Source organism: Protopterus annectens, chromosome 11.part0 (genome assembly GCF_019279795.1).
Source record: "Protopterus annectens isolate FY-2018-M chromosome 11.part0, PAN1.0, whole genome shotgun sequence".
In the NCBI taxonomy this organism is placed as follows: Eukaryota; Metazoa; Chordata; order Ceratodontiformes; family Protopteridae; genus Protopterus; species Protopterus annectens.
Window position 1 is genome coordinate 1195744820 of NC_056745.1, and position 13826 is coordinate 1195758645.

The following is a 13826-nucleotide window of genomic DNA, read 5'->3' on the forward strand; positions in this document are numbered from 1 at the left end:
CCTTAAACCCATTGAGACAGTCTATGGCACTGATACCTGTAGGTAAGGCGTTCCATTGTTTTGCAATAGCATAGCAGTAAAGATCATGGCCAGCTCTTTTGTTAGGTTTGTATACAGTTATAAGTTGTTTATTTTTGGAACAGAAAGTTATGGTGGGGATGTAGAGGGTGTAAAAATGGTTTTAAGGGAGGGCAGATTTCAGATTTGTACATCATTTTGTGTGGTATAGGTAGTTATAGAAAGTCAAGATGATGGCGGCATTCATACCAGTTAAGTTCATTAAGAGCATAGCAGTGGTGTGAGCGATAAGACATGCCTGTGGCAAATTTAGTGATTTTATAGTAGCAGGACTGATGCTTATTCCTCTCTAAGTTTACTGCAGTTTCAATTCAGTTAAATTTCCAGTCTGGCTGTTCTGTCAAAAAAAATCGCATTCACATCTGACATGACATATTTGGCATCATGGGTGCTACAAAATCTAGCACATTTTGATGTTTTTTTGCCCGTTATCTCTAAACATCTCAGTCACTTTTGTCTGAAACTTTTGTCATGTTAGTTTCTTTCAGGATTCTTTAAGAAAAGAATATACATGGTGAAGATGGGTTACCACCTAGGGTGTTAAAAATGGCAATTAAGATTGCCTTATAGTGACATTTTGAAAAGAAAACCTTAACCCGAAACTGAAAAGAAATGTGTATGTTTCATACATTTATGGATGTTCTCTGTGCTACTAATATGTCAGAATAACTTTCCTTCTCATTATATTTTCATTTCTTAAACCCTAAAATGGCCATCACAGGAACTGCTGTGTTGACATGATTTTTATTTATTTATTTCCATCTGGGCACCAGGATAGAACATTTTCAGCAGGAAGCAGGGGAGAAATGTTTCAACCATGCATTCCAACCAAGACTGATACAACAGCCATTTGGTTACTGTACATCTGCATAGATTTTACAGATTAATTTGTTATTGAATAGGAAAAACTTTTAAATATAGTTGCAATAGTAACAGTGCATTCATGAAAACAGTTTAACAAATGTAAACCAAGTTTGCTGTTAAGTACAGTCAGCGGTCTAAAGGGGCATCAAAGTGAAGGCAGAATACAGTTAAAGAAATAAAGGCAGAGTAAAAATGAATGAAAAATCCGTATGATGAAAAACAAGGCAGATAAGAGATAATCAATCTGGGGAAGTTAACAGGATATATTGTTACTGGGTATTATGATGGGAGGTGTGAGGGGGATTATAGTTAGACAGAAGGGTGGGAAAGGTCATGAAATAGGGATAAATGGGTGAGGATATTTAAAGAAGGTAGCAGTGAGGTGTCAGGGCTCAGATACTGTGAAATGATGGTCAGATAGAGTAAAAGGTGTGTAGTGTTAGGGATACTGGATGTGAATTAGGTTATATACTGAAAGCAGGGACAGGTCCTCTATGTTTGCAGGAAGTTTTTTTAGCATCAGTTTGATCTGACCTATTTGAGGTATTTGTCCAAATGAAAGTGGAATGCTGTTTCACTTCTTGGCTGAGTTTTCAGGGATGTTGTCTGATTTGTGAATCTTGGTTCATTTTTTAGAGTAGGATCTCGGTTCTGTTTCAGGGTTTCATAAGAGTATCATAACGGTAAGCTTTGATTTACTATAAATTTTGGGGGAGGGGGTGTTAAAGAATTTATTGCCTATTTTGGCTGGGAGGGATGTTATTTGGCTAGGCATTTTAGCAGTGCCTTAGCAAAAGTGCGATGTATGGAGCACTCAACCTCAAACAACCCACAGAGGATTAATGAACATTTAAAAGAAAACATTTAACAGCTTAATCGTCTCACACTGTCAAACTGTCAAATGCCTTAAAACTAAAATATATAGTTTACAAGCTATCTACACATGATTGTTTATAGACAGAGTGAGTGAAAGTGCCAGATGAGTTTCATTCATCTCACAGCTTTCAAGTCCCATTAACATGGTGAAGCCTAGAGTAAATTTTACAGTTTTGTTTTATCTCTGGCTTAGTTTTCGAAGATGATTGTATGTAGGGTAGCAGTGAAAACAAGAGAAATATAAATGAGATTAGGTAGTAAATAAAAACAAAATGATGAAAATCAGGTCTCTTTAGTATCAAATGGTCTGTGCTTGTGGAATCACTGAGCTTTTTGTGGTTTTTGAACCACATTTGAGTTTTTGTTCTATTGTTACTCCTAATATTTTGGTATGTTCTATGACTTCAGTTTGTGTGTCATTACTGGAAAAAACTAAGAGGTCAAATTTCCTAAAATTTTTTTGGTGGTAAGCTATTGAAAAGCGTGAGTTTTGTTTTGCTAAAATTGAGGAGTTGCTCAGAATTGGTCAGACAGATTTCATTATTTGTAAAGGATAGTTGAAATTTGAAGATATATTTGGTAAGTGATTGACTGAAGAATGAGAGGGTATAGTCACCTGCAAGAAGTGAGGATTTACTTGTTTCACTGATTAAGAGGTTAAACAGGAGAGGACCTAATATGAACCTTGAAGTACTTCTATAGTGATTAGCTTTGGGGTACATAGAGTAACTGACCATAAGACAGATTGTGTCCATATAGACAAGTAGCTATTAAACCACTGCATACTTGTTGGCTGTAGAATTAGGTGAATGAATCTACACATGAATAGGAGATGGAAGACAATGTTCAGGGATATGGAAGTATCTCCTATGTTGCATTTATTATGGACAAGCTCTGTAAAAGCTAAAACTACAACTTCTGTTGTGTGTAGTTCACGAAAGGCATGGAGTTTGTGTTGTTTTAATTTAGGTCTGTAATTGCTGGATATGAATACCCTTTAAAGAATTTTTTGAAATAGGTGGTATGCTATAGGTTTATAGCTGGCTATATCCCTGTTAAGGTACCCCCTTTTTAAGAAGCTATCATGAATGAAAACTTCCAAAGTTTGAGCTGAATGATTCGTGTATTGATCTGTTTATTTGTACCTTCAGTTGCTAGGCTGAAATATTCCGACAGGTGATTGTCACTAGCTGCAGATGTTATTCTGAGTCGACAGAGCACTTTTAGGATCAAAGGAGTGGGTAACAGATAGGAATTTGAAAGTATGACAGGTTGAAGTTGAAGTAGGGTTGTGAGTTAGGGGGGGTTAGGGTGTGGGGAGAGACTAGTGAGGAGAGATAGTACTCATTAAATTTACATATATACTGTAAGGGGGATGCATCATGGAGAAAGCAGAATTTTCTACTGATTTACCTATTTGACTCACCAATTTTTGAAAGATATATATCAAAACCATTGAGTCAAAAACCCTAATAAACACAGACACAATCATTTTTGCAAGGGGACAATCCTCCTGCATCCACCACAACCCCCTAAATTATATATAACTACTCCATGGTCATTCCATAGTGAAGAAAATGGATAAAACATGAAAAGGACTCCACCAACTCGCACATTGCAACACATTGCTGTAAAACCCATCACACCACCACAACATTATGCTTTCAAATTGTGTCCTCAGTGGAACACCCCTCAGCTTCTAACATATACTTTTTTACCTAGTTTTAAGGAGTGTATGACCTCAGAGATTTTTGCCAGAAATGTTTGAGATTCTTACCTGTTCTTATTCGATATATAATTTCTGTTTAAACTTCTGAAGTGCATACTTTACCTGATTATGAAGTTCACTGTACTGGGATTAGTTGTATTGCCTTGTTTTACGACACACATTCCCTTGTTTTTATGGGGCTCTTTCCTTCTCTCCTTCTGTAATTTTCATTTTGCCAGGAGATTGCTTCAGATTTGATGTTTTATGGTACAGAGGGTCTAAAGAGCTTAGAAAATTAAAGAAGAGTTGTTTAAAGCATTGTATGGCTTTGATGAGTGCCAGGAATTTTAAGGGATCCCATTTGCTATTTTTAAGTATGCAAGTGAAGTAATGAGGTTTATTTTTATTTATTTGTTTATCTGACTATATCATTTGGTATGGTTTTAATGCTTTTGAGCAGCTCCAGACTGTGAACATGGGGTTATGATCATTAGTTACAGATGGCATTATAATTCTGAGAGTAATATTTTGTTTTTTTTTCAGTCTGTTTTCTCAGAATGCAGTTTGGCTCCATCTAATATAACATAGCCTAGACATCATAAAAGAGTCCTGTTTTCTCCATTTAGACCATTTTCAAGGGGCTAGTAAGGTAAATGACAGGTGCCTATAGTTTTCATTACTATGTTTGGTTTTGTAGAGTTACATAGTGGCCAAAACTGAGAGTATTTTCCAGTTTGTTTTTATAGTGTTGTAGTATATCTCATCCCTGCACTTCATAGAAAGATGTTTCCAACAACCAGTTCTTTGGAAAAAGGGCTTCACTTTAGCTATTAAGCTTTGCAGACCTGGGGTAATGACCAATAGTGAAGACCATAGAATGAATGTGTGCTGTTTAGCCTGTGTTATGCAGGGGTAAGAAAAAAATCCCTTCTGAAACAATATGAGATCTGAATAGAAAAAAATGATGTGGCCTTCATGGTCTATAGCTGGGAATCAGGTTGAAATTAAAAAAAAATACCTGATAGTTACTGAAGGGTTTGGAAGCTCAAAACAATGCCGATGCAATATTAGAGGGGGAAAACTTAACTGAGATAAGATTAACTGTATTAGAGAGTGGGCTTTTTCTTTAATTACTTAGTTGCAGCATTACATCACATGTCTGTGATAGGAGAAGAGGCAGGTTGTCTGTAAAACTATCCTGTTTGTGAAGCATCCATAAGTTGATTTTTATACAGATAATTTTTTTACCCACATTTCTTACTGAATTGTTACAGGTAGCCAACATGGGTAGCTCAGGTTGAGCAGTGGTTATCATTGCCACCTCACAACCCTTGGTTCTGTGGGTTGATTCAGGGTGCCTTCTCTTTGGAGTTTACATATCCTCCCTGTGTCTGTATGCATTTTAATTGGTGCTCTGCCTTCCTTTTATACCCTCCTTCCAAAAAATAAAAAAACAAAGAAACACTGTAGCTCAATTGATGTATGAGATTGATATATGAGTGTTCTTGTGTGCCCCATTATAAACTGGTAGGTATCTTTCTTATCCATGATTTCTGAGTTATATGCAATGAGTTCTGGGATAGGCTGCAGCCCCCCCCCAGTGAATTTGATAAAGTGGATAAACTGAGCATGAAAGATGTCTGTCATTAGGGTAAAACTGTATTTGGGATTAAGTTGTTTCGAGCCACTTTTTCTTAACAAAGTATCTGTTTCATATATAGCCTGATTGTTTAAAATAAATTCTTTCAACAACAATCCAAGGGATAAATGTGTTCCAAAATGCTGTTCCTCAAAAGACTCAGCGGTTAAGGACATTTTAAGTGGGTTGTGACACTTCACAGCCCCAAGTGGTGGAGTCACCCCTTGAACAGCTTGCTAAATAAATCAAATCCGATGTCTTTGCAACTGGGAACTAAACATCTTCCTCTTTCCTGTTGATCACAGACTGAAAATGCTGTTTTTAGTAATGCAGTCCTTTCAGAAATGTTCAAAGAGTTCCCATGGACAGAAACATTGATAAAGAAATTTAGTTTTGAGCAATATGCTGGCCATCACATTGTTACTTTAAGACAAAAGTAAATAGTGTAATTATTTTTTTTCTTTTTATTTACATAGAACACACAATTTTATACAAAGACATTACATTTTGTCTACCAAACTGTAATATGTTTTAAAATGCACTGAAACAGCGAGTTCTAGAAAATGCATTATTTGTTTTAAGTCTGAACAATTGATTAGTTGGTTGGTTCTTTATCGTCTGGTTTATTTGACTGAGTAGCTAACTTGTTGATCATGTCTGACTACTAAGGGAAACATATTTTCAGATATATTTAGGAATGGAGTCAAGATAGATAGATAGACTTGGTAATGCAAGTAAGGCATGCCAGTTAAGATACCTAAAAAACAACTAGAGTTAAAACAGTTCACCAAACTATTTTATATATGCTTTGCTGTATATTTAATGTAATGTGAATCATGCTAGTTTGAATGCTTTCTTAAAGACATGGGTTGTTAGATGCTTTATTTTTCAGTTGAGCTTTGCTATGTTTTATTCTGCATATGCTTGAAAATTACAAAAAAAAGTATTTGTGCATACTACACAATAATTTATATGCCTACTTGCATTTGTAATTATAAGGTAACTCCACAATGAAAGACTTTCTGTATACAGTCTAAGCAGGTCTGGGTAGGCAGGTATCCTTATTCTAGAGATAAACTAATAAAGCTTTTACTGCATAATGATGTTGCTACCACGGCATGAAATGCATAATTACCTCATAGCAGTCTAACGAAGACCACTGCTGGTGGAGTTTCAGTCTCAGCTTTATTAAAATATATTCTAGAGTAAACTAACCAAAACAGCCAAATGCTTACACTAAGTTATTGACATTTATGAAAACAAAAATGTTCCCATTTTATTTATTTGTGAGGGTCCTTTGTACTTTGTTTTAGCTATGTATGACAGAAAAGGCCCTATATGGCTAAAGTATTCTGTCCATATGGCACAAAAATTATGATGTGTCTGTTTTGAGATCTGAGCACGTTTATTTTGTACCTCTTAATCTGAATTGAAGATGAACTTATGTCTGATCTGGCTTCATGCAGGTCAAGCTAATCATAAGATGAACTCTCCTTATATAGCACTTACATGTGCTTCCTGTAAAATGTTGTTGTCCACACCAAGCACCATACTGCAGCTTCTAAATGCTAAATAGTGGCTCATCTGAAACACAGTGCCTCACAGTTCCTCATTTGTAGCTCTAAACTGCTAGAATATTTTAGTTGTAGCCATGCTCTGCTTATTCCACAGACAGAAAATCAGTGTTGCCAAGTAGGATACTAGCTGTGCAAGTTCATTCCAATCTGCTGAGATGATTTTCTTAATCAAAGATGATGAGAATTAGTTACACGAATAATGGAGAAATGCATGTTAGGTGTAACAAGTTCTATCAGCAGATACAGGAAAATGCAGTTTTACCTCTATACGTAGCTTAACATTAAGACATTTTTAAGATCCAAAATAACATTGGATTCTTAGTCCTTAAAGGGCAAGTGCATGTTCAATGTGAACTTAATATCTTGGTAGAATCTGGGTAAAATATGAGATTAGTCAGGTTATGTTATGTATGACTGGTAATGTTTTTACAAAGTTTGATTTTTAGACAGTATGCATGTTTTAATAGCTAATGCACTTTTTTCCAGACCAAAATATCTAGTTTGTAATGAAATATAATGTCTCCCTTCAATGAGATACAAAACATTGTAATGAAAGTGTCTAAACCTAAAAAATAATTTTGTAATGAATTACACTTCAGAATCCCTGCACAAGGCTATGTTTCAATAATTTTTTGCAAAGGGGCCTTTGCCCCCTGAAACCCCAAAGCTGAGCATCTTCATCAACATCCCTTTTCTCCATATAATAAACTACTTCCAAGGTCACATAAACTTGCAGAAAAAGAGAAAAGTTCTAGAAAACAAAAACTCAGATTTACTTCTTTGTCACAGTTGCATAACCTCACCTTAAACTACAGCACCTGCAACAAGGCAAATGTTGATGTAGTAAGGTTTCACTAATGAGCAAACATACATTTTAAGGCTTGACATTTTAAGATGGAATTTTGTAGTGTTGCCCAAAATATATTAAAAATAGAAACTAAACGTCTTTCTTTTTAACTGTAAATAACTGTGGCATGAAACAATTTATTAGCATAAGCAAGGGCTGATTGAATTAGTGAATGTCTCCTACTGGTTTGTTGTATGTTCATGTGATCACATGGTCACATGTGACAGAATAATGTGGTTCTAATTCTAAACTTTTATCTGCAGTCCACGATGCTGTGTTTTGGGTAACATCAATGGGACAGAACTCTACAGAGACAGAAAAGATTACATAAATGTAAGAACTATTTTACATTTCATTATACTGTCTTCTTATTTTCTTGCATGGAATCATGGTGCAATGCCTTTTGCGTTTTTGTCTACTGCCTGAGATCCATGACATAAACAATTTCATCTAGTTTAATCAAGACATTATTTAGGCAATAAACTGTTTATCATGACATAGTAATGTAAACATTAGTTTGGGATTGTGGCAGTCTAGTCCACTTACACATTTAGCAATAACTAAATGAATAAGTAACTGAATGAATGAATGAAGTTATGAAAGAATAAATGAAATATTGAATTAATGATATGTTCAGCCCATAATGGCATAAATCACCACTTTTTGTTTTATAGCAGCTGTGGTACAGGGTGGATCTTAAAACAGGAATGTTGAGCAAGAAAAGTCTGCACTTCATATGGGTAATCAGGACATCTTTGCCAACAGTTGCTCTAGCCTCAGGGCATGCATATCTACATATTTTATGGTAAATGAGTAGTTACCTATTTACATTAGTCTTGAAAACCTGTGCACCTTTACATAGCAATCAAAATTAGAGAGAAGGTAGTGGAAACAATTCACAGCCCCCCAGTCTCAGATGACCCCTTTTTGAACACAGTACTCCCAAATACTTTAGAAATTGAATTTACTGGCATTCCAGAATGTGCACTTTTGGTCACACATCAGTTTTCTTGGAGGTCACACTGTTAAACTATTCACATAGTCTTGTGACATCCTTGTGTATTTTCCTTTTTACTCATCTTGGGTATGCAAAGAGTGGGTATTATCGACATATCATAGTACATAGTGTAAGTCTGGAAGGTTCAGACAGAATTGTCTGTCAAAGAATGGGAACATTTATGGTCTAGCAACAACCCCCTGACACCAAAGACAGGATAATGTATAGTCAGATACTAAATTGCCAGCTTTAATGTTAATAGAAAGTTTTTTTATATCAGCTGCATAAGCCCTTTTTGTAAAGGGTCTAGATCAGCAATCATAAGCTAGACCCTGTCCATGCTACATGACATAGTATCCATTTCTAGGCAAAAAACAGTCACAGTCTTATGCCCGTCTCTGACTCTGGACTAAATACCACGGTCAGCAACACGTTTCTGAATTTGGGAACCCATCGCCTTCTCCACTGCTTTAGCTATACATGGCAGGAGGAAGACAGGTGTATAGTAGGAAGGAAGATACGGACTAGAGGGTATAAGGATTGGCTCTGACATATCCTTATTCCAATGAAGGGAGCCTATGGATGACATACTGAAAGACTACATGGGTATGCGACTAACGTGGCAATTAAAACTGCACTTTTCCTGGAAACAGGTATGGTCTGTCATAATGGATGCTTGCGTCAATCTACTCACCAGTCCACAAAACATAAAAGGCACAAGAAAGGAATACTTCCAGCAGCCTCTGAATGAAGGGAGATGAACAGTGGCTGTGCTGCCCCATATTGGAGCCTACAATGAAAGAGGAAGAAGATATTTCCAAGCAGAAGTAAGAACAGTACTTAGGGACGTGAAGTCAGAGAAAGCAGCACAGTACTTAGGAACGTGAAGTCAGAGAAAGCAGCACAGTACTTAGGAACGTGAAGTCAGAGAAAGCAGCACAGTACTTAGGAACGTGAAGTCAGAGAAAGCAGCACAGTACTTAGGAATGCGAAGTCAGAGAAAGCAGCACAGTACTTAGGAACGTGAAGTCAGAGAAAGCAGCACAGTACTTAGGAACGTGAAGTCAGAGAAAGCAGCACAGTACTTAGGAATGCAAAGTCAGAGAAAGCAGCACAGTACTTAGGAACGTGAAGTCAGAGAAAGCAGCACAGTACTTAGGAACGCGAAGTCAGAGAAAGCAGCACAGTACTTAGGAACGTGAAGTCAGAGAAAGCAGCACAGTACTTAGGAACGTGAAGTCAGAGAAAGCAGCACAGTACTTAGGAATGTGAAGTCAGAGAAAGCAGCACAGTACTTAGGAACGTGAAGCCAGAGAAAGCAGCACAGTACTTAGGAACGCGAAGTCAGAGAAAGCAGCACAGTACTTAGGAACGTGAAGTCAGAGAAAGCAGCACAGTACTTAGGAACGCAAAATCAGAGAAAGCAGCACAGTACTTAGGAACCCGAAGTCAGAGAAAGCAGCACAGTACTTAGGAACGTGAAGTCAGAGAAAGCAGCACAGTACTTAGGAACGCGAAGTCAGAGAAAGCAGCACAGTACTTAGGAACACGAAGTCAGAGAAAGCAGCACAGTACTTAGGAACGCGAAGTCAGAGAAAGCAGCACAGTACTTAGGAACGGGAAGTCAGAGAAAGCAGCAGACTGAGATAAAGAATCAGCAAATATGACCAAGATGCTGGGTGAGTTAGAAAAATGACTCCTAGAGATTTTCATAGTAGCATGGAGAGAATCTCAGATGACAGGAGAATAAGCATTTTTGTACCAGTGTACAAGAACAAAGGGGACATTCACAACTGTGGGCAGTGTAGAAGTATCAAACATCTGTCACACTGCATGAAAGTGCTGTGGAATGTGATTTATTAAATGAGTAAGCAGAGTAGTAGAAAGTAAGATGGGAGATGAGCAGTTCAGATTCAGATCAGGCTTCAGCACAATTGACCCAAAGTTTGCAGTGAGACAGATACTGGAGAAAAGGCTAGAGTTCAGGAAACAGTCCAACTGGATATTTCAAGACTTGAAGAGAGCATGCGATAATGTCCCAAGAAAGCTGATCTAGGTAGTCTTTCAGTGGTTCAAAGTCCCAGGAAATGCTCATAGAATTAGTGCAGTCTATACAAGGATATGAGTACAAACAGGGTTCCCAGTAGGAGTGAGTATGCATCAGGGATCAAGTCTAAGCCAACTGCTGTTCATACAGGTGATGAACTACATTAGCAAAGAGGTCAAAAGGGAAAGAGCAACAAACTGCTGAATGCAGATGATGTGGCATTACAACCAGACTCTGAACAAGAACTTTAGCAAATGAAAGGGAAATGGAATGCAAAATTGAAGGCACTTTGGAGGAAAGTGAGTACATATAAAACTTTCGTCTAGGCAGCAAGTGGGGGAAATCAGAAAAAGCTAAAAAAAGAGATAGAATGGGTATATGGGAGGGGTGTTTTAGGAGTAGAGATGACTGAAGAAGGTGGTCAAAGCTAGAATCAGAGATACTGCAACCAGCTGACAGCTGTCAATGTGTATCAGGGGTAGTGTGTGACAGAAGGATGCCAAGGTAGTGGAGAAGTATGCTAAATAAAACAGAGGTGTGATCAGTACTGCTGTATAGAGATGAAGTGCCTGAGATGGTTGATTGAATGCATACTGCAGGACAGATAAAGAAATCATCACATCAAAGCAGAAGAAAAAGTATCTCAAGTTGCAGGGAAGGTCAGAATGGTGGCCCTGGCACATGTGCAGGAAAGCAGAAGACAATCTGGTGAAGATTATTTGGAAGAAAGACAAAGAAGGCAAGAGAAAATAAAGACATTTCAACTAAGAGATGGATGGATGGATGCATTAGAGAGGATCTGTGACAGTCAAGTATGACATCCAAGGAAGGCAGGAGAGTGGCACTGTATCGAGAGAAGTGGTGACAGTTGATGCAACACTCCAATCTCATGAAGAGAAAAGTGGGAAAAGGGGAGACATGATGATTATGATGATAATGATGAGGTGCAGTTTGTCATCTTCCTGGATCCCACCCTCTAGAAGGAGAAAGAGGAGTTGCAGTGATTCCTTTCACATAAATCTTCAAAAACAGAATGAGAGAATGTATCAGCTGCAGCTCTGAATATGAACCAGAATCCTAATCTCCTTAAATTCTTTCTGACAGGTTAGTGAGATGGTTGTTAGAACTACTAATTGGAAAGATAAAGGATCAATATCGCCTGGTGGATTAAAGATAAAGGATCAATATCGCCTGGTGGATTAAAGATAAAGGATCAATATCGCCTGGTGGATTACCATGAAACACTGTTCATCTGATCACTGAGCTTACAGTTAGGTCATATAAAATTCATAATAAGCAGGATTATTCATCTCCATTTGGATGGAAGCTGCTGGTATCACAAAAACGTTATACAAAGATCTCGGTAATTACAGCTGCATGTTTAGTCTTGTTGAAAAGCTACTGGAAAAAGCTTTATATAACTGTCTGGCTTTCTGGTGTAACAATTCATTCTCTGTGGTATGCATTATGGGTCTAGACCAGGTACGCATGACATTAGAGTGTTCAGTATAATAAATTGCAAAATAGAGTGCCTTAATCAAAGAAACACTGTCATGACTGTGTTTTTGGGTTCATCCAATTCATTTGACACATACTATAATATACCATACCCATTCCCAGGACTGAGCAAGAAGATGTCTCAGATCAGCCCATAACCTGCATTTTCAACTACTTGGAATATAAAATGCAAAATATTTGTTGCAAAATAGGAACATCAAAACCCAGGAAAGTCATCAGAGGTGTTCCTTGTACATCTGTGTTAGATTCACTGTTGTTTACGGTGTCTGTTCAGAGGGCACAGCAACATGAGGTATGTGGTTTCAAGTTGCTAGTCTATGCAGATAGGTATGCTTTCACATACTAAGCTGCTGATCTGAACTAGTACAGCAGTGCCCACAAAATGTCCAATAAATATGACTAAAGCAATGCGGTCTCTTACTAAATCCCAACTAAATTAAGATTTAACTCCTAGGGACAAGGGTACCTCCATCTGTAAGGGACAAGCTTGTTAAAATTTGCATTAGGAGAAAAAGGCTAACAGAGGTGGTATCCAAGACAACATATGTCTGCACCATCCTTGGCAAGATTTGTAACATGGTTTGCATATGCTTACAGCAGCTTCCAAAGTAAGTCTGTAATTTTGAATGCTCTGCAGACTTAAATGATATCTAATGACTGGTGCTGGAATAAAGAAATGATTTCTCCCTATCAACCAATACAGGCAATGTCTGTTTCAATCATTTTCACCAAGCATACAAAGCTCTGCAAGATCTGTCACTGAATCAGCATACTGCACTCACCACCTAATGGAGGACTGAGTTAAACCAACATGCCATGCAAAACATTGCCTTGCACATGCTTTCATAAATTAAGAGACACGTCTTGAGGTTATTGCTTCTGGAATGTAAATCCAGTGTACCATAAGGAAAGGTGCAGTCTCAAAAAGGGTTTGGCCTGAAAAGCTACAAACCTATAACAAATATTTGAGTGCAAACTGTACACTATTTCCTCAGGAAATGCATTTCCCCCACTTATGCTATGAAAAGCTGGCAAATGCCATTTTTTTCTGGTCACATTATACTGCCTCTTTAAGGTCACATTATGTGCAATGAGGAATTACTTCAATCGGCCAATTAATGCTCAAGCTTTTATTTATAGGGAACATTTAAAAACCCAAAGGGCTGAACATAGATTAAATATATAAAATTGTAAGTAATTAAAGCAGCACATTAAATTATAATACAACATTTTTGCTAAGGGGACTGATAATTTTTTCCTTACACTAACAAAATATTTTTTATTGAAATCTGAAGAAAGGTAGTGAAATGTATTGCACTTTATGCCTTATTTCACCCTACCATCTGATATAGACTACAATTCATTCATGATATTTCAGGTGTGACAGGAATAACTCTGTTCATGTATGCAGCTGTACAGACAAAACAGCAGTATGCAGTGACTATGTGCAGTGTCCTGTGGACATATGAGCTTTACTCATATATGGCCTACAGTTGCACTACTGACATGCAGGGAGAGCCCTCTCTGACACCAAAACAGCCCACTCAGGTAAATAGTTTAAAGAATTTATTGAGTGGCATGTCACACTATTTTATTTTGATCCTATTTTGGAGTAGCAAGGATAAACTATGTTTTGGAATTGTAGGTAAACCTGCATGGTTCCTCATTAATGCAC

At 37.4% G+C, this 13826-nt stretch overlaps 1 protein-coding gene across 1 annotated transcript in view; it reads left to right on the plus strand.

Annotated features, from left to right (window-relative positions):
• The window catches only part of LOC122814856 (chloride anion exchanger-like), a 526231-nt gene that overhangs the window by 324484 nt on the left and 187921 nt on the right, over positions 1-13826 (plus strand). Inside the window, exon 13 of the mRNA XM_044087137.1 lies at positions 7853-7922. Coding sequence (XP_043943072.1) covers positions 7853-7922 — 70 coding nt within the window. The remainder of the gene's footprint in view (positions 1-7852; positions 7923-13826) is intronic.